The sequence below is a fragment of the Danio aesculapii genome, chromosome 23 (assembly GCF_903798145.1).
Source record: "Danio aesculapii chromosome 23, fDanAes4.1, whole genome shotgun sequence".
Lineage (NCBI taxonomy): Eukaryota > Metazoa > Chordata > Actinopteri > Cypriniformes > Danionidae > Danio > Danio aesculapii.
The window spans coordinates 129612-152500 of NC_079457.1; the positions used below are offsets into that span (position 1 = coordinate 129612).

At 39.9% G+C, this 22889-nt stretch overlaps 1 protein-coding gene across 1 annotated transcript in view; it reads left to right on the top strand.

Annotated features, from left to right (window-relative positions):
* LOC130216951 (collagen alpha-1(XXVII) chain B) overlaps positions 1 to 22889 on the top strand; it is a 108706-nt gene that overhangs the window by 30945 nt on the left and 54872 nt on the right. Inside the window, exons 4-5 of the mRNA XM_056448895.1 lie at positions 7822 to 7875; positions 13061 to 13114. Coding sequence (XP_056304870.1) covers positions 7822 to 7875; positions 13061 to 13114 — 108 coding nt within the window. The remainder of the gene's footprint in view (positions 1 to 7821; positions 7876 to 13060; positions 13115 to 22889) is intronic.

A 22889-nucleotide genomic window follows, 5' to 3' on the forward strand; every position in this document is an offset into this window, starting at 1 on the left:
ACTGAATACCACAGCAGGACAGCAGAAACATGAACAGAGGAAGACACTGCTGTCATTAGATTCAGAGCCTCTCTCTCTCCCCCTCTCTCTCTCTCTCTCTCTCTCTCGCTCTCTCTCTCTCTCTCTCTCTCTCTCTCTCTCTCTCTCTCTCTCTCTCTCTCTCTCTCCCTCTCTCTCTCTCTCTCTCTCTCTCCCTCTCTCTCTCTCTCTCTCTCTCTCTCTCTCTCTCTCTCTCTCTCTCTCTCTCTCTCTCTCTCGCTCTCTCTCTCTCTCTCTCTCTCTCGCTCTCTCTCTCTCTCTCATAAAAGTGTCGAGTCGTGAATGTTTGCTACAAATACAGATTCTTTCAGCATTGTGAAACCAGGTGTGTGTGTGTGTGTGTGTGTGTGTGTGTGTGTGTGTGTGTGTGTGTGTGTGTGTGTGAGAGAGAGAGAGAGAGAGAGAGAGAGAGAGAGAGAGAGAGATTACACAGCGCAGTCTTTCTCAGTTGTCTTTAAAGTGGGAACATGTCGATATTCCCCGTCTGTGTTCATACTCCAGCTGTTTGCTGTCTCAGAGTTTCCACTGATCTGAAAACAGCTGCATAAACCCCAAACACACTGCACAGCTCATCTCCAGATGTCCCCCCCCCCCACACACACAGACAGCAGTGCGTTTTGGAGCTCAAAGTGTGTGTGTTTATAAGGGTATTGAATGGTGGTTGTCACAACACAGAGAACAGTGGCGTCCCTAATCACACACTGCACACTTAAACACTCGAGCGTATCCTGCAGGAGCGTAGTGTCGTCTCAAATACAACATTTATACCAAACCAAAATCACAAGCTCCTCCCCTTTACCATCAGCCCCTCCCCCTCATTATCAGCTCCTCCCCCTCACCATCAGCTCCTCCCCCTCACTATCAGTTCCTCTTCCTCATCATCAGCTCCTCCTCCTCACTATCAGCTCCTCCCCTTTACCATCAGTTCCTCTCCTCATCATTAGCTCCTCCTCACCATCAACTCCTCCCCTTTATCATCAGCCCCTCCCCCTCATCATCAGCTCTTCCCCCTCATCTTTAGCCCATCCTCTTCATCATCAGTTCCTCCTCACCATCAGCTCCTCCCCTTCATCATCAGCTGCTCTTCACCATCAGCTCCTCCCCTTCACCATCAGCTCCTCCCCTTCATCATCAGCTCCTCCCCTTTATCATCAACTCCTCCCACTCATCATCAGCCCCTCCCCTTCACCATCAACTTGTCCCTTCACAATCAACTCCTCCACTTCATCATCAGCTCCTCCCCTTTTCTATCAGCTCTTTCACTTTATAATCTTCAGCTCTTCTTCCTCAGCATTAGCTCCTCCTCTTCACCATCATCACCTCCTCCCCTTCGCCATCAGCTCCTCCTCCTTAGCATTATCTCCTCCTTTTTACCATTAGCCCCTTCTCTTCACAATTAGCTCCTCCCCTTAATCATCAGCACCTCCTCTTCATCATTAGCTCCTCCCTATTGTCATAGCCATCATCTCCTCCTTTTCATCATTAGCTCCTCCCCGTCATCATCATCAGCTCCTCCCATTCAACATTAGCTCCTCCTCTTCACCATCATCAGCTCCTCCCCTTCGCCATCAGCTCCTCCTCCTTAACATCATCTCCTCCTCTTTACTATTAGCCCCTTCTTTTCACAATTAGCTCCTCCCCTTAATCACCAGCACCTCCTCTTCATCAATTAGCTCCTCCCTTTTCTATCAGCTCTTTCACTTCATAATCTTCAGCTCTTCCTCCTCAGCATTAGCTCCTCCTCTTCACCATCATCAGCTCCTCCTCCTTAGCATTATCTCCTCCTCTTCACCATTAGCCCCTTCTCTTCACAATTAGCTCCTCCCCTTAATCATTAACACCTCCTCTTCATCATTAGCTCCTCCCTTTTGTCATAGTCATCAACAAACTCCCTTTCATCATTAGCTCCTCCCCGTCATCATCATCATCAGCTCCTCCCATTCAACATCAGCCCCTCCCCTTCACAATCAACTCCTCTACTTCATCATCAGCTCCTCCCCTTTTCTATCAGCTCTTTCACTTCATAATCTTCAGCTCTTCTTCCTCAGCATTAGCTCCTCCTCTTCACCATCATCAGCTCCTCCCCTTCGCCATCAGCTCCTCCTCCTTAGCATTATCTCCTCCTCTTCACTATTAGCCCCTTCTCTTCACAATTAGCTCCTCCCCTTTGCCATCAGCCCCTCCTCTTCCGCTAAGTGAGTATTTGAAGTGCCCTTTATCTTGTCAGCATCTTCAGTGTGAACGCACTGCCTATGTAGAGTGCTGTGGATATGAGTGTGTGATTGGGGACGCAGCCCTCTCCGTCCAGCAGTTTGTGTTGTTTTCAGCATCTGTCAGACATCAGCAGCTCCTGCCCGCGCTCTTAAATCCATCCCTGATCTGTTCTGTTCTGCTGGAGAGAGTTATCCGCTGTTCTGTTGTGTCCAGCACTAAACTTTACAGGTTTATTGTGTGTGGGATCAAACGCTGGACTGTAGCAGCTCCACCTGTGAACAGATGAACACACACCGCTCTTATTAGTGATCTACCTGCAGGAGAGTCACGCAGACATGTTCAGCTCAGACACATGTACAGATCTGATATATGCAGGAGTTCATATTGCACAAAACAAGCAGTTCCCATGTGCTGCCTAATGGACAGATAACAGTGTTAATAACTCATCTCTAATAACTGATTTCTTTTCTCTTTGTCATGATGACAGCACATAATATTAGACTAGATATTCTTCAAGACACTAGTATTCAGCTTACAGTCACACTTAAAGGCTTAACGGATGCACAGATGCACACAGCAAAACGTTTGGGAACCACTGTTATAAGGAGTCTCCCGCTTCATACTTTCACCATTTATTTGTTTCCCACAAGTGATTACTTTATTACAGAAGTGTACTAGGGCGTCATGGTGGCTCAGTGGTGTCACACTGTGGCCTCATGGCAAGAAGGTCGCTGGTTTGAGTCACGGCTGGGTCAGTTGGTGTTTCTGTGTGGAGTTTGCATGTTCTCCCCGTGTTGGTGTGGGTTGCAGCTTGAAGGGTATCCACTGTGTAAAACATATGCTGGAATAGTTGGTGGTTCAGTCCGCTGTGGCGACCCCTGATGAATAAAGAGACTAAGCTGAAGGAGAGTGAATGAATGAATTTCACTATAGAAATGTCCTACATACTCCTAATAATGTACAGTCTTATGAGAGTGGTTTATCTGGACTGTTGGACGCTGATCCTCATGCAGTGCTGTTTATTTTATATCAATAATCAATATTTTCTCTACACACGTCTTGTCGGACTTGTTGGTGATTTTCAGTTAGTATCAGTGTCACACCACAGGACAACAGAACTATTGTTTTAGTTCTTCCAATAAGGGAACTGTGTGAACAACTCAAGTTTAAGATGGATGATGTTTCAGGTCCATTCAGTTTTCTCTCTTATTCATCAGGGGTCACCACAGCAGAATGAACCACCAACTATTTCAGCATAGGTTTTACACAGCAAATGCCCTTCCAGTTGCAACCCAGTACTGGGAAACACCCATACACAATCATTCACACACACACACACACACTCATACACTACGGCCAGTTTAGTTGATCAGTTCCCCTATAGCGCATGTGTTTGGACTGTGGGGGAAACCGGAGCGCCCGGAGGAAACCCACACCAACACGGGGAGAACATGCAAACTCCACACAGAAACACCAACTGACCCAGCCGGGACTCAAACCAGAGACCTTCTTGCAATGAGGCCACAGTGTGACACCACTGAGACACCGTTCTGCCAAGATTGGGCTCAAAAATGTAAAGAAATAATATGAACTCAGCAATTTTATAACAAGAGCTTTATGAAGACAAACTATGAACTATTTACTGCATTTAAATGATGACAGTATGAGCTATATTCATATTAGTGATGTGTGACAGTAAAAATACAACTTCACGTCAACAACCCCAATACTGTATATGCTCACCTGTATTAGCTAGCATTATATATGTGTTCATAAATTAATGTCATCATATCTAAAATATTAATGTACATATTTGTAAATGGTTGGAGAAAAATATGAAACATAAAAATAGTTTGATATCTATGTTGCATATACAGCTGAAGTCAGATTTATTAAACCCCCTGTGAATATTTATTCTTCTTCAGATATTCCCCAGATGATGTTTCTCAGATTGAGGAATTTCTCACAGTATTTCCTCTAATATTTGTTCTTCTGGAGAAAGTCTGATTTGTTTTATTTCAGCTAGAATAAAAGCAGTTTTATATATATATATATATATATATGATGTCATTTGCATATATTTGCATGTATCTGATGTCTGTATGGTCTGCACTAATGAAGCTGTGTTTAGACTTTGTGAACGCGTGAGAGTTATTATTATTATTATTATTATAACTATTGTTATTATTATTATTGTTGTTGTTGTTATCGTTATTATTATTATTATTATTATTATTATTATTATTGTTATTATTAGTTTATTATTATTATTGTTGTTATTGTTATTATTATCATTATTATTGTTATTATTATTATTGTTGTTGTTGTTGTTGTTGTTGTTATTGTTATTATTAGTTTAATTTTATTATTATTATTATTATTTTATTATTATTATTGTTGTTATTATTATTATTATTATTATCATTATTATTGTTGTTGTTATTATTATTATTATTATTATTATTTTATTATTATTATTATTGTTGTTGTTATTATTATTATTATTATTTTATCATTATTATTGTTGTTGTTATTATTATTATTATTATTATTATCATTATTATTGTTGTTGTTATTATTATTATTTTATTATTATTATTATTATTTTATTATTATTATTATTGTTATTGTTATTATTATCGTTATTATTATTATTTTATTATTATTATTTTATTATTATTGTTTTTATTATTATTATTATTATTATTATTATTATTATTATTATTATTATTATTATTATTATTTTATTATTATTATTATTATTATTATTATTATATTATTATTATTATTATTATTTTATTATTATTATTATTATTATAATTATTGTTATTATTTTATTATTATTATTATTATAATTATTATTGTTTTATTATTATTATTATTATTATTTTATTATTATTATTATTATTATTATTATTATTATTATTATTATTATTATTATTATTAATATTATTTTATTATTATTATTATTATTATTATTATTTTATTATTATCGTTATGATTGTTATTATTATTATTATTATCGTTATGATTGTTATTATTATTATTATTATTTTATTATTTTATTATTATTATAATTATTATTATTATTATTATTGTTATTGTTATTATTATTATTATTATTATTATTAATGCTGTTTTCGAGACCTTTGGTTGTTTAGTTAGCAGCGCTGCAGGCGAGTGTCATTCCTCCAAGACTGATGAGCATCAGAGCGGGTCAGTGGAAACTTTTATAGACCTGTGTTTACACAAGATTCCTCAAGACACGCGCTGCAAACCTGGATATTTCATCATCATCATTCTGCTTTTGAAGGGCCGGTTCACACAAAAATGAAGATTTACTCATTATTTACTCTCCCTCAAGGGCTTTCAGACCTTCCTGAAGAATGCTGAAAACCGGTAACCATCCACTTCCATAGTAGAACAAACACAGTGGAAGTCAAGGGGACCAGTTTACTACATTCTTCAAAATATCTTCTTTTGCGTTTAGCTGAATGATTGTTTGTTGAATCTGCATTAAACATGTTGTAATAGTCAGTAACTGTGCTTTGACTTGGCACAAAGCTAATCTTTAGGGATATTTGTTTAAATGATGTTAAATATCTTTAATGCACCGCTCTCTGGAATACTTAATTCTGATTGGTCAATCAATCACAACATTTATTCTCAGAGAACATACAATGAACACAGACTCATGCGGGAACTATCAATCATCTTGATTATTAGTCAATATATAATATATATAAATATAATAGCGCTGCATGACATTAGAAATGTTTGACATTGTGATATTTTTTTCTCTGTGATTATATAATGCTTTATATCTTAAATATTAGAATATAATTTCACCAGATGACTTAAATAACTTTTGGAAAAGACTTTAGATTGATTAGGATGATTTTATAGAGAAGTGAAATATGAGTGTATTTTATGTAATCTATTATATACTCATAATAAACAAAATACAGTCAAATATAAACACAAAGGAGCAAATATTAAAGGGAAATAAACAGAGATTTGGGGTTTTCTGGGAGAGTCTAACAGTATTCAGACACAGAAATTAAATAATCACATGTAAATTAAAGCATAGTCTTCATCATATTAATTATTCAATAAATGAATCTTTATTAAACTTCTTTATGCGCTAGTAAAACACTTTGAACTCGTCTAAAATGCAATCACAGGCCTTAAAAACACATGCAGATAATTAACTTTCACTCTATTGTGCTTAAATTCTGCAGAGTCTCCACAAATCTCATGTGTTTTCACCTGTGGTTCCTGGTCATCTATACTCCAACTCAACATTGCATATTCTGTGATGTGACTATTGTGGACACACACATTGCCATATCGATGCTGGAACCATATATTGCGCAGCCTAATATATATACAGTATATATATATTTAGAATCTATGCATGTCGGGCAGCATGATGGTGCAGTGGGTAGCATGATCGCCTCACAGCAAGAAGGTCACTGGTTCGAGTCTCGGCTGGGTCAGTTGGTGTTTCTGTGTGGAGTTTGCATGTTCTGTGTTGGCGTGGGTTTCCTCCGGGTGCTCCGGTTTCCCCCACAGTCCAAACACATGTGCTATAGGGGAATTGGGGTAGGCTAAATTGTCCGTAGTGTATGTGCATAAATGGGTGTGTATGGGTGTTTCCCAGTACTGGGTTGCAGCCGGAAGGGCATTCACTGTGTAAAACATGCTGGATGAGTTGGCGGTTCATTCTGCTGTGGCGACCCCAGATTAATAAAGGGACTAAGCTGAAGGAATATGAATAAATGATGATATGCATGTCACTCTGCTGTTCTTGATTGTTTGGCGCCATCTTGTGACTGAATAATAATAATAATAATAATAATAATAATTAGTCGGTTATTGTATTCTGTTCTCAGCTTTTTTATTACTGCAAGCTTTATGTTTGATTAAAGAGCTAGTACAATGTTAAATTCCGGGAGTTTTCCAGGAGACAGAACAAAATGAGAGATGGGTCTGAAATACGGGAGTGTTGGCAGGTGTGGTATGTAAGTATGGGATGATAACCGCTTTTAAGGTATACCGCGGTTTGGAAAAGTCAAGGTTTTAAAACCACCCAAATTTCCTGATATACCGTTCCTAAGGTATATGTAATGTTTTTTTAATGTTTTAGGACAGCAGTATCTCCAGCTGAAAAGATATCCATTGATGCCGTTATAAATTGTGCAGAATTCAGTGTTTCTGAAACTAATGAAGACAGCAGAAGTCAGTGATTGATCTGATTTAATTTAGCCTGACATGTTCACTGCTCCAGAATATTATAAATGTTGCTCAAAATTAAATATATTTAGATTAGTTTTGTTTTTTTACCCAGACATTTAAAACGAACATATTTTAGAGCTGTAATCACAATACTAACAAACCGGGATGTTTTTTTTACAGGTTATCATACCGTCAGAATCATATTCCGGCCCATGCCTATTATTCTGCACACACTGTTCAGCTGTGTGATCTGATCAGACAGTCTGATGTGTGTTTTCTCTGTGCTCGTCATAAACACTTCTTGATCCCCCTCTTCTATTTCTTCTTCAGGGCCCCGCTGGTCCCCCAGGTCTGCCCGGACCCCCTGGAAAGAGAGGAGCTCGGGTAAGTCCTCTGATTGGTCAGTGCGTTTCATTGACAGGTTTCTGCAGTGAGCAGAACTAAACACACACGTTCAATCCAATCAGCCAAACACAACCCTATGAGGAGCACACTGTCCGTCCGTTCAGTTTCTTTCACACAGAATGCCTGCAGTAAACAGTGTTCACAGTTCACTAGCGCTTTAGTCAGTCATACTCTACAGCAGACACTAGAGAGCATTAGATTGGTCAGAGATGTGATAAGAAACTGAAGTATGAGGATCCGTTTAGGAGGAAGAGCCAAACTGCAGACTCTGGATGATTAGATCAGGTTTATTATATTCCTCATTGATTTGGAGACTCTAGATTATAGATATACTAACTGACAGATATATTTTTATTTAATTTCACGAGAGGTTTTAAAACGGGCTGATTGTAAAAGCATTTCATGCCGTATTTCTAATTTAATTCAGGTTTAATGATCAGAAACAGCATAATTAAATTACATGATTACCTCAAGCTGATCGCAGTTTCAGCTGAAGCCTTCTCCTGCTTTCAGACACTCTCTTACTGTTTCAGTGGTACAAACTGTGTGACAAACCAGATATGAGCCCCGTTTGATGAGAACAGAGCTGTGTGTGTCAGGTACCCAGGGCTTGACCTTCACTCTTTGGATCACCGGCCACTGTGGCTTGTAGATTTCCAGTGTTATTAGCCACTCGCCGTTTCCACTAGCCACAGTTTTGTTGTTGGGAAAATATATTTTATATGCATAAATATGACTTTGACCTGCTGAAATGACTAAATGTAGATCATTTATTCATTTCACTGTGTGTGTGTGAACTTGCCTATTGAGCATGAGCAAATGGGTCATGATTTCATAGTGTCGCATTGCAATTAGTTTTTATTTCACTTGATTTTTCAGTGCTCAACACTAAGGGTTTACCAAATGTATCTCTGACCACACCAAAAATAAACAATAATCATTTTATAGCAATGAATTTTAAATAATGTGTCAAAACTAGCTAAATATAGCTGTATACGTGCACATTTACTCAACAAAACTTTCCTTTAAAAAACAACTGATATTTTAAAATAATTATAGCCATGGATCTAAAACTGTGCACAGTAGGCCTAGTCTGTCCTGGCTGAAGGTCCCAGATCATCAGGTAACTATAGATAAATAGGAGTTATCTCCTGTTAAAGTGATGTTATTGGAGGATATTTAAACCATATTAACAAAAATAACTGTAAGCAAAGGAAAAGCAGGTGGAATAACATACCGTGTGTGATAATAGAAGGATGATCACGTGCACACGGGTAACGTTAGACCCATAATCTGTTTAAAGTGAAAGCGGCAGCCGCTGCTGCTTACAAAAGACTTTTTAAAAACATGTGGAGCTCTTGAAAGCAGCAGGACAGTGGGTGCACGATCATCACTCTGTTCAGTCTCTTTTAAAGAGAACCGATCGCACTAGTTGTGTTTAATTTAGGCACGGTGCTTCACGCCAGGAAACGGGAGCGCACATGCTTTTTAAACAGTCTCGCGCATCACATCAGCTGTGAACATGAGAAATCATCCGCTCATTCGCTGTTCACCTGCTTTCTTTTGCTCACATGAACGCTTTTTTTTGTCAGTCGGGCTGCTTCTCGATTCTAAGACCACATTTGCACTCATATTGGGCCATCTCTATTGTTGAACCCTGCTTTAAGAAAACTACCATTTAAAATGATTTCCAACCAGCCAAAGGAGCTAGTGGGACTGACTGTCTAACCCGCCACAGCTGAATTATACCCACATTTGGCAGGTGTTAATGTCAAACCCTGCCTGTATCTACAACATGATGTACGAACATGCCAATATGTTTTGTTGGATGATCCAAAGATTCCCTCTCTGCATTGCAGAATTACTGTTCTGACTTTGTGTCTAGTCCAAATGTCTAAACTCTTTCTGAACACAAGACAATATTTGGTGCTTGTCTGGAAAATGCTTCTTGATTTAAGAGTTTGTAGATATTTGGAGCAGAAACAAGACACAGACTTTAAGTAAAAGCAGCCCTTTTTGCAGTGTGATGTATTTTAGTAAATGTTTTGAAGGATTCGCTAAAGTGATCGAGACAAACTGAAGCTTTACTATACATTTGAAACAAATTGCAGTGATCTTTTTATTGCCATCATCCTTTAGCATATTCATTATAAACCAGAGATGCCCAAACTAGGCCTCACAGGCCAAAGTTGGCCCATTGATTTGGCCCACCGTCCTATCTGAGAAGAGATGGAGAATTTTAAAGAGGGTTGGGGTTAATAATTGTGATTGTCATTTCTAATTTACCGTAACCTTTCATTAGTTTATTTTTAAGCTGCAAAAAAACAAACAAACTTGAATAAATGATTCAATTAAATGTATTAAATGAATGCAGTTGCAGCATGACTAGTGTATTCAGCATTAAAGGTGCAGTATGTAAGTTCGACACCCAGTGGTTGAACCAGTTATTACACTGTTACGACCCTGGTCTAGGGTCAAGGCCGCAACATAAAAGAATACCCGACAAATAAAATTCACTTTTAATAACCCCTTTATGTAGGGTCTCTTTATTTTGTCTTTTTTTTGTCTTTTCTTTTTTTATCACCAAGAAAAATGTAAAGCCAAATACCTTGGGGTGAACCCACAGAAAAATAATAAACAAAAATATACCAACTAAACACCCAAATGAAACTTACTACACCTAATAAAATAACAGAAATAAAAATACAAAATCTACACCTATCTCCCTGACTAACAAAAACACAGCTGAAAATATTTACAAAAAACAAAAGTGGCGTCCAACCCCTACTGCCTCTTACCGTGTATATATTTACAATATTAACAATCAACAAACACACAAACCAAAACAAAAATAATAGGAAGGGGAAACACGGATGGGTATACAACACAAAGTCAACACTAGTACAACAGCACGAGAAACACAATCAACGAAAAACAACTCAACAACAGGAATAACTTTATCACAATTTCAAACAACACGCCAACAAAACTCGCTCTCCCGCCCTACACCCGTTCTCTTTTTAAAGGACGCCCTGGGTAACCTCCTCCAATCCCAGGGCATGTCGCGTGCGTAGTTAGGGCGGGGCCTGCAGGTGGAAAAAGGTGGAAAAACACACACAAACAAACACACCTGCCAACCAACACCCCCACCTATTTAAGTCAAAAACTTTTTTTTTTTTTTTTTTTTTTTTTTTTTAGACAATTAACACCAGAAAACAAACACATATCAAGCCCTGGAAAGGGCATCGGATCCTGGATCAAAACAAACCCAAGTGCAGGTTGCCAGATTGAGGAGTGAGTGATTAAAACAGTGTTCTAAATAAAAGCAGCGGCACTCGATATAAGGGATATTCTCCATATTAAAAGGAGTTTTTGTTCTAATCAACAGCTGAAATGTTTATATTAGAAACGGCTTCAGTTTCAGCTGAACAACAGAAAACTGACAATGCTCAGCTCAGGTGTTAAATAATGTGAGTCTGACAGGACATTTATCACCATATACTGAAAGCAGCAGCAGATAGTTCAGCTCAGATCTGGAGAATACAATAAAGCGTCTGAAACTGAACTCTAGAACTGAGACTCAGAGCAAAGCAACACATATCAGAGATTCAGCATCTACATTTACTCATGTTCAAGAGCTTTAATATGTATTCATTAGATTATAAAGCTGAGCATTGTGCTGGAGTGCAGTGAGTGCACTATTCTGAGCTTCTGAATGGCTGGAGTTACACTTCTGTGGTGTTTCGTCTGCTGTAAACAGCCCTAATGCTCATCACTGAGTATCTCGTCACGTAGAGTGTTGTTAGGACACAGGGTTACAATGTGACCTGCTCACCTAATGTTTACGCTGGTAATATTTATATTATTTGCTCATTAATAACCTCATGTGGAACTCTGAATCTGCGTCTCATTTCAGAGTCTGCTTCTGTCCACCAGAGGTCACATTTCAGTCACAGACGCATGCTCTGAGAGTCTTCCTGACTGAATGAATGAATGAAATACGCTGTTTTCCACCATCTGGCAACCCGGGGTGCTGAAATATAATTGGCTAAACTGGCAGTGGGCGGGTTAAAGAGACCAAAACAAAGACAGCCGTTCCAGCACGTAACACACATGTTCACAGCAGAATATCTGACTTCAGCATTGTGTTTCAGATCAACAAGAATGTTCACTGAGCATGTTTCTGAATATCTGCACACATATGATGCTGTTTTATGAAGCAGAAGAGTCTGACACTCACATACAGCAGCTTTAACCTCCATAATGTTATATACATATGTTTTTATTATAACATGTTCATTCTAAAATGTACAAGACATATGATGGATTAGTTAATAAGCTTCATGTTTTCTGTTCATTTTTAAATCAATTAGGAAATTATTGATGAAACTTTGTAATACAGCTTGATAAATTTACCTTCAGCCCACGGCCCTCAGTCAAGTCTGTTTGTTGGCCCTTCATAAGAAAAGGTTTGAGCACCCCTGATATAAACACTCATTCAAGCTTCAGAGATAAGACTTGTTGAATGCTGTAACGCTCGTGCTGTCTGTGTGTTAGCTCAGTGTGTTCTGGATGAGACGTGCTGCCAGTAGCTGTGTTTCCATCCATCTGTTTTCATGCTCATTTTGGATTATTGCATACAAATGCTTACTGGGAATGCAAAGATGTGCAAACATTATGAAAATCTGCATAACAGAACGTATGATTGCGTTGTGTGTTCTGAGGCGCAGCTCATTCATTAGAGGAGAACAAACAGCACACTGGAGAATCCCAAACTCCACTTGTGTCAGTGATATCTGTGCAGGAGCTGCAGGAGCTCAGCACTGATGGACTCACTCATCTACTCACTCATCATTAGCACATACTACAAATCTACATAAGTCTAATTCACCTCTGTAGATGGAAACGCAGCTTCTGGTTTGGTGAAACTCTTATTTTGAGATGTGTATGATGAGCTGTGTTAATCTGAGTGTGTTGTGTTCATACACACTGCTGGAACACGTGTCTTCAGTTCTGCTCAATGACTGAAGAACACTGTAAACCAATAGAGTGTATGAGCTGATAATGATCACTGAGAGATGCACATGTCTGCACCATACTCAAGAGCATGTGTTGTGTTTGGAGTGTGTGTTCTCTACTGACACTCTGTGTGTGTGTGTGTTAGGGTCCGCCTGGTCCTCACGGGAGCCCGGGGCCGCCTGGTTTACCTGGTCTAAAGGTGAGTTTGTGTTTTGTGTGTGTCCGCTCGCTGTCCTGCTCCATCAGTGTGTGTGTGTGTATGTGCTCCAGTAATCACCTGCGGCGTCTGGAGCTCCACAGGTCCAAACCTGTTGAATACCTGTGTGTTCATCACACACACACACCGACAGTCTATCTGCTGACAGACAATACAGGTGTGTGTGTGTGTGTGTGTGTGTGTGTGTGTGTGTGTGTGTGCGTGTGCGTGTGCTTGTGCGTGTGCGTGTGCGTGTGTGTGTGTGTGTGTGTGTGTGCGTGTGCATGTGTGTGTGTGTGTGTATCTTGTGTTTCTCATGTTGTGATGACCAAATATAGCAACTGTCCCCACATGTATAGTAATGCAGTAAATGTTGAGGTGTGTGTTGGTTGTTTTGGTCCCCATGAGGCTCCTAATCAGACAGACTGAAGGATCACGATGATGTAAAGCTGCATGTTCAATATAACCAGAACACTGATCTCCATAATAATGACCTGAAGTACAACATGATACTACTTTCAGCACAGAATAGAACCACAACACAGCTGAGAAATAAACTGTCTGTTATTTCTGAATAACAGAGATTTACGGCAGTGTAATTATAATATACTTGTCAATGGTTTGACCAAAAGTAATGGTGCCAGGAAGAACCAAAACATTTGTTTACACTGTTGACATGTTGAGAATCATGTATGGTTTCACAAAGAACCCATCACTGTATTAAAACAATGTCAGTAACACTATTGTGATGGTCCATTTGAGTATTAGTAGATTATCTGCTTAATATCTGCTGATTCTGCTCCTTCAACACACATTTAACTGAGTATAATGTGCAAGTACACTAACCCTAACAGTCTACTGATAATCTAATCAGAATTAGCTGGCATGTAGATGCAATGTCAAACTTAACTTCAACAAACAGACCATCAGAATAAAGTCTGACCACAATTTCATAAATCAGTGCAAAACTGCTGCTCTTATTCAGAGTTTATGATTTGTTTCTAGTGCAAATATCTAAAAATTCTTAAATCAGTCGGCATTTATTAGACAAGCAGAACGTATAGTGTTGTGTTCAGAAATAATGAGTCAAAATGAAGAGAGTTTCTCATTAAAACAAGCAGAATAATCTGACAATGGAGGAAGAGGAATAAAATAATCTCAAAGCTAAAACTAGAAGCCACAGTCCATTGATCAACTTTGATGTTGGCTTGAGAAAGCAAAAGTCACCAAGCTAGGGTGCTTTAAGTGGTTACTCGTCATCTTGTAAGTGTTGCTAGGTGTTTAAGATGTTGCTCAGGTGTTCTCAGTGTTTGCTGGGATACCCTGGGTTAGAGGTCTGCACTGAACTGATTTTTTCACCAGGTTGTATTCCTCACCCGACCGCTCCTGCTGTATATTCAGCCTTTGTTTACCCACTTCCCACTTAGAATAATTCTCTACCCGAGCCGACCGTTCCTGCTAAATTTAGATCTGGTTTCCAGAATCTCACGTTTAATTTGGATGCTACCAAAAGAGAGAGAGAGAACAGATAACACTGTGTAAGGACTGTAGGCTAAATGTCAGTGTTGTCCCTTTGTGATGAGACATGAGTGCTGCCTTAAACCTGAGCTTCCAGTCATCTGAAGCTGGTTGCACACCGGATGCGCCGCTCAGCATATCCCAGTTGGAAGTAACATTCGCTGGATACGCACATTCGCATGTTGCTTAAAATGAAACTATTCAGATGGTGCTCTGTGTGGCACGGCAGAAATATGAACAGCGTCCTCAGTCGTAGATGGGCACCGCAGACAGCCGCCGACTTGCAGCGCTGGTGTGTGTGCCCTGATAGAAACCTATGTTTACAATTCTAAAATGGAGCGGCGCATCTGGTGTGTGACCCTGCTGACTGCTAAAAGAGGTATGACATTGCGTTATAGCATCGCACAATGGGTCATTTTTGGGTGGTGGGGCGTTTAAAAGTGAAGAGGGATGGGGAGTCGTGGAATCAAGTGAAAGTGAACAGCGGACGGACAGGAAGGCGGTTGAGGAGGGGGATCAGAGAAATGAGGTGCCGGAGGATTTTCAGAGGTTCCCGATCCGCCAAAAATTAAGCCCTGCATACACCAGACCTGCCAGATGTGGGTTTCCTAACAGTAAACTGAGCATTTCTAATGTACTGAAGGACAGCACATCTTCACTGTGCTCAGCCATGGTAAAGCCTGCTCTGAGGAGATGATGAACACACAGACTGAATAAAAGCACGCTCAGAAAGCTCTGATCATGTGTTCATCTTGTGTAACAGTCGTGAGTTTTGGCTGTACCGCTGCTCTATAAGAATGAGGAAATCTCAGATATGCTGTTCTGAAATAACGTCAGGACTCAAGCGCTATATGGTAAGACCGCTCGATCGTTCATTACACCAGAGTTACTGAGCGCTACTGTGTTTTATTTGGAAATTTATGCCTGCGCTGCAAGAAATCTGGTCAAGTCCCGTGCGAATGCAGACCTCTACTCTGGGTTGTTATTAGGAAAGCCTCTTATACATGTTTGATCAATGCTTAATACCTACACTCTCAGAAATGAAGGTGCGCGAGCTGTCACTGGGGTGCTACCTTTATAAACGGTACACATTTGTACTTAAAGGGTTCATATTGGTACCTCAAAAGTATATATTAGTACCTACAAATTTGAAGAGGAACACTTTTGTACGTTATAGGTACTGATATGTACCCTTGAGGTATTAATATGGACCTTTAAGGTACAAATTTGTACCTTTTGAAAAGGTACCACCCCAGTGACAGCTCGTGTGTCTATTTCTGAGAGTGTAGTAAGCATTTCAAGCCTGTTGTAGCACTTAGCAGAGCATTATTAGCATGTTGCTAATCAGTGCTAGCATGTGTAGCATATAGCAAATATAAGTCCTGTTTGCTAGCATGAGTCAAATGAGCTAATTCCCATGATGTTCTGATGCTGAGATATCGCTGTTAATAAATGGTTGCTAGGTTAGTCTGTTTTGTTGCTATGGAGTTGATTGACAGCTTAGGATGATGATGATACATCAAAATGTCTTGCCAATATGAATGATATAAATCACCCCTGATGTCTCTATGACTGCAGCAGAAAGATATCAATCTGCAATCTTTATAATGGCAGTCTATGGGCTTCTTCAGCATTGTAAGTCAATGGGCAAGTTTGGGGTGCTCTTGCCCCCCAGGGGTACAGCTTACACCCCAGTTTAACATGTAGCTTTACACACTACATATTAGTTTTATTAATCTAAATCTAAGAGTTATGATGTGTCATTTTAATCTAATGTTAAATCAATGGGATGTTTTGAGGGTTTTCCGGGTCAGTTTTTGGAAAACCGAGAGTCGGACCAGTTAGAAAAGACAAAGCAACCCGAGTCACACCAGTCTGAAGGTCTGACCCAAATTTGGTGGTCATAGCATTAAAGCCCTGGGAGGAGATAGACTTCAAATTTCTTGTCTAAGATAAAGGAATAATAATGTGTTTATTCTCAAACCAGGCCGCGCAATGGGTAGCGCTGTGGCCTCACAGCAAGAAGGTCTCTGGTTCGAGTCCCGGCTGGGTCAGTGTGTGTTTCTGTGTGGAGTTTGCATGTTCTCCCCGTGTTGGTGTGGGTTTCCTCCGGGTGCTCCGGTTTCCCCCACAGTCCAAACACATGCGCTATAGGGGAATTGATCAACTAAACTGGCTGTAGTGAATGAGTGTGTGTGTGGGAATAAGTGTGTATGGGTGTTTCCCAGTACTGGGTTGCGGCTGGAAGGTTATCCGCTGTGTAAAACAGTGATTAAAACAGTAGATATGTGGAGTAGAGAAGGCGTCTCAGCAGCGCACCTGTGAGATCACACATGGACTCTGGCTGACCTCAGATCAGATAAGTCAGTGTCGTCATCGGCCGCTGACAGAAACACAGAGTTCAGATGTGAAGCTCGTGGTCAAACAGGTTAATAATGAAGTGTTTATGATGCTGGAGGTCAGAGGTCAGGCTCACAGAGGTCAGAGGTCACGCCTCAGTCTTTAAAGGAACACCGTATGTTTTAAAGTTTCGTCCTGACTGTAATCTCATCCTCAGTGAGCCGAGAAAGGAAGGAATTAAGGACATTACACTGCAAAACATGCTGGATTCTGGAGCAAATGTTGAAGAAACTCTGAAATCAAGAAGCATTTTCTACACAATTACAACATATAGTGTTGTTTTCAGAAATAATGAGCAATAAAAGTCAGTTTTTCCCTAAAACAGGCAGAGTAATCTGTGAAATACTCGTGTTTTTCCTTTTGACAACACGATTTCTCTTCCCCATTGTCAGATTATTCTGCTTGTTTTGGTGAGAAACTCTTCATTTTGACTCATTATTTTTGTGCTCGTCCAGTGAATGCTTCTTGATTTAAGATTTTTGAGATATTTGGACTAGAAACAAGACACAAACTGTCAGGAAGGAAAGCATCTTTGCAGTGTGTCTTGTATGACGAGATCTCGTGAGATTAAATGGCAATGAGATTTCTTGTTGAGGTGAAAAGTTGTCTCGTGTTTGGAGATTTGAAGATTGGAGGCAGGATTGGATTTGAACTACACACCAAGTATACCCCTAAGTCACATACCCACCTCCATATATACACATAAGCAAAGCAGATGCTCTCAGTCTGAGCCACCACTATTCTTTAATAGCTCAATGCTCAGCGGATTAAAGGAGTTTTTATATCTGTTTAATCTACAGCAAGCTACTCTGAACCATTCCCCGAAGGTAACACCTCATACCAGTGGTGTAGTCCTTGCTATACGCACGTATACTCAGTGTGCTTACTTTTTTCCATGAGCTGTTTGGGTATTACCACCTCTGAGGATCAATAATTGCATACACCCTCGGTATACTCACTTACTTTTCTGATTAAACTTTCCTAATATTAGTGTATTATTTTAAATTCTTAATTAAAATGTTGATGTGTGTAAATGTATATAGAGTTTTCTTTGTTTACCCCAAAATGATCTGTTCCTGATCTGCTCTAAATGAAAATCCTAAAATCACCCCTGTACAACAGTGTTTCACATTTGTCTTAATTGTGCCTACCGCTACAGGGAACGCCACTATATATATAAAAACGATGAGGCTAAGACTACTCATAAATCGCGTAACAATATGCGATTTAAAAGGGAAACTACTAGTATATAATGGCAACAGCAGAAGACAGACTCCTAATGGTTTGGTTTAAAACAAGCATGCATGAATGTGACAATCAAACACAATGGCTGACTGATGTTTAAAGGAACCTATTAAATGTAAAGTAATAAGCCAGTAAAGAAAGTAAGTAATAAAGCTGTCTTTCCATGTATGCACAGGCCCTATTGAGTTTACTTAAATAGAAGTGAACTAAATTGTTGTAACTATCTTGATTGACTTTTATTTTTTTCAGTATTAAAATGATTATATAAGCTACATACTGTATACAGTACATACAGCCAATTGTCAAGGCTAGCTCATATATATAATATATAGCTAATGAATCAAAGAAACACTGACTTTGGTCGTTTCTTTGCCTACTTTTATTTAAAATTTGGGTCGAATGTAATAGTACACCACCTTATATTTAGGACTACACCACTGCCTCATACTCATCATGCAGAACATGTGATACGCTACAAACTCTTTGTTTAGCATGTCTTAATGTGTCCTGTTCATACATATTCTGCAGTGATATCTGTTCTGATACACCAATCATTTTCCAGGCAGCTTGAATCAAACGGACTACTTTAGCTCTCAGCTGCACAGACAAGCTGCCAGACCAGGCTGTGATGCCGTACCTTATTAATCTCTCAAACACCGCCTGATAAAACATGATCATACATTTCTGATCCACTCCATGAGTTCTTAGACGCCTAAAAAAACTCAGTGGTTGCTGAAGCTTACTGCAGAGATTATCAGCATGTATATTTCAGTGAGTTATTAAAGACACCAAGATATTGATACGACCTGTGTGAGGGTTAGAGTATTGATGGTCACCGGCCTATGATCACCAGTTCCTCTACGGTCAAACACCATCTCTAGTGTCTTACTGACATTCAAAGCTAGAAGGTTATAATCGCACCAACTCGCATATCTGTTCTTATTCAATAAGCCTAAGATGACAGTATCATCTGAGAATTGAATAATGGAATTATTAGTATAAGAGCGCTTACATGCATCTGAATACAGAGTGAACAAAACCGGTGAGCTATCGCAGCGCTGCAGAGCTCCCATACTGTAGCTCAGAGATTGTTCCATTAACACTCACCTGCTGTCTACGATCGGTTCAAAACTAATAATACCATTTAATTAATCAAATCATTTAGCTTTGTAATTAAAAGATATGGCTGTAACATGTTAAAAGCTGAACTAAAATCAGCCAATAAAAGTCGTGCAGAGAGCTTGGATCCTCTAAATGTGTGTTAATATGAGGAGTCGCTGCTATCGAAGCATCCTCTGTCTACATAACTGAGTAGGATATATGTATATATCGATAAGAAAAGATGTGTATAAACTATGATGGAAACACTTTTACCAAACTAATTCCAGCATGTGTATTAAAAAAGCTCATGTGATTTTGTTATAAGAGATCATGTGATGATGGAAATGTGTGTGAGTGGATAATCCAGCAGGCTGAGCGCACTGAAGAACATCTGACATGTTGTTTTGGTCATTCTAAAACGCCTTAACCATCTCAGTATTAGTGTGTGTATATATAATTAATGACCTCCAGAACTGTCCAGAGCGTCTGTGCTCCACATTTCACACGATGATTGTGTGTGAGCATCGTCTTCTAAGGTGAAAGTCATTTATTAAATAAAGAAAAGATTGACGCAGCTCCATCTACTGCAGTAAATTACGTCTTTACTGTAGATATTCGGCGCCAGATATTTCAGTTCTTAGATTTTGTTCTCTTTGACTTGTTGGATGGAAGCGCTGCTTTATCCGCACGTCCTTTATGCGATACTCCAGTTTTGCGTATAGATTTAATTAGCATCTTTGGATGGAAACACAGCTACAGTCATGTTTATTTATAGAGCAGGTTTTCAACAGTAGATGCTCATCAAACTGCTGTAGATGAGACGGTAAACGAGGCTCAGCAGTCGAGCAGACGATAAGACCAATGAAAACAGCTCTTACCTACACACACACACATACATGTTCTTAAACTCAGACTGAGCTGCGCTGTCTTTACATCTGAACTCACTGTTTCTGTGAGCGCGCTTGCAGGATCTCATGTCAGATTAAGTGTGTGTGTGTTCAGATGAGAAACAGTGTTCAGACAGCAGGATTGACTGTGTGTGCGTGTGTGTGTTTGTGTGTGTGTGTGTGTTGAACATGTGTAGATCTGGCGAATCTGTCGCTCTGGAGTTTGAGTGTGTGTTTGTGTGTGGTTTGTTCACCGCAGACGTCTGTGAGCTCCACTGATGCTCCGTCTCTCCATCACACACACTCCACAGACTGATCATTGTGTGTGTATTGCATTACGAGCGGCCTGAGTTACGTGATCAGAGAACTTCTTCAAGTAACCAGTGTAGTGATGCGTTACTGTTTCACCTCCAAGAAGACATCTGGGTTACTCTTGTGGAAGTAGTGTGTTTTCTCCTTTATTGACTGGTATTCGGGGTTGTTGACGTGATGTTGCGCACGACTGAGTAAATCTAATAATATTGTCATCATGTAAAATGATTAAACTTGTCTTCATGGAGCTCTTCTTATAAAAGCTGCTGTGCTTTTACACTTTTATACTCTGAGCCGCAACACGGTGGCTCAGTGGTGTCGCACTGTGGCCTCACAGCACTCAGGTCTCTAGTTCGAGTCCCGGCTGGGTCAGTTGGTGTTTCTGTGTGGAGTTTGCATGTTCTCCCCGTGTTGGCGTGGGTTTCCTCCGGGTGCTCCGGTTTCCCCCACAGTCCAAACACATGCGCTATTGGGGAATTAATCTACTAAACTGGTCGTAGTGTGTGTGTGTGTGTGTGTGAATGGGTGTTTCCCAGTACTGGGTTGCAGCTGGAAGGGCATGCGTTGTGTAAAACATATGCTGGAATAGTTGGTGGTTCATTCCACTGTGATGATTGCTTTGAGCCAAATCTCAAAACTGTCCTCTGGTGCGACCGTCTGAAGCAGTGCAGTGTTGAGTTGGTATCACAGTCGAGCAGGCGTTGTAACCATGATAGAGTAGAAGTTTGCATGTGATTTGCATGTGATCTGTTTGTGAACTTCAGTAAAGTTGAATGTTACAGAATATTTAATATGATGAAGACTATTACACATTCACTTATTCAGTTTCTGTAGCTGAATACTGTTACGACGGTACAGCACTGTTGATTTCAGATGGATCCTTGCTTTAAATTAGTATTTAGTTTGTTGTTGTTGTTAACGCAAGTCATTCAGCCCTTTCTGGAACCATCTCAATCAACCTAAATTACTCAATCATTTCCTAACAGAGCTATTAAAGCAGTCTAGTGTTTATATTGCAGAATCTATTGGAGAAAAACTAAACAGATCAGATTTGTTCCAGTAAGGTGCAGCGCTCTCCTCCAGCATATTAGCATAATAGGATCTTTTCAGTTGGGAAGTTCCCGATGCACTGATCTGATATTCCCATCGAGTGTTAGGACAGAGTGTCGATCTGTTGGGGTGGTTAGTGTCCCGATAGAGCTGATCTGAGTGGGCCGGCGGGCAGGGGGCAGATCTGCAGATGGAGGAGTGGAAACTGTGAAGAATCTCCAGTAAACCCACTGATGAGTCAGTCATTCTGCTGGGATCCTGAGGAACAGAACACTCTCTGAAACACTTATATCCGTCTTATACTCCTCATCAAATCCAGATCAAATGGTTTAGGTGTTAGTGCCTGTCTGTTAGTCTTAAAGTCAGCATGAAACCTTTTGTTTTTTTATTTAAGAAAGAAATGTAGGGCATTTCGTGATTTTGTTCTTTGGGAATTGAATTGTTGAAAGATGTGTGCTGCTAATAAAATGAAAGAGAATTAATAAATGGATGAAGGTAGAGTAGAAAAGAGACATGCCCTGATAGCTCCACCCTAAAAGAGTGATAGCCCCGCCCTAAATTGTTAATTGCCCCACCCTAATGGGCTGAGAGCTCTGCCATAAACAACTGATAGCCTCGCCCTAAAGGATTAATAGCCCCACCCTAATGGAGTAATAGCTCCATCATAAGTGACTGATAGCCCCATCCACCAAACTCATAGCTCCGACCTAAATCATTAATAGCCCCGCCCTAAATGAATGATAGCCCCGCCCTAATAGACTGATAGCACGGCCCTAAAATATTAATAACCCTGCACTAAAGGTATATAGCTCCTTAATAAATGACTGATAGCCCAGCCCAAATTCATTGATAGCCCCTCCCTAATGGGTGGAAAGCTCTTCCTTAAATGACTGATAGCCCCGCCCAAATATACTGATAGCTCCGTCCAAATGAACTAATAGCTCCACCATAAATTACAGATAGCCCCACCCTAATGGACTGATAGCGCCGCCCAAATGGATTGATAGCCCGCCCTAATGGACGGATAGCTCCGCACAAATGGACCGATAGCTCCTCAATAAATGACTCATAGCCCCGCCCAAATGGATTGATAGCCCTTCCTAATCGACTCATAGCTCCGCCCAAATGGACTGATAGCTCCTCCCTAAATTACTGATAGCCCAACTCTAATTTGACTGATAGCTCCTCAATAAATGACTAAAAGCCCCGCCCAAATGGATCGATAGCCCTCCCTAATGGATTGATAGCCCGCCCTAATGGACTGA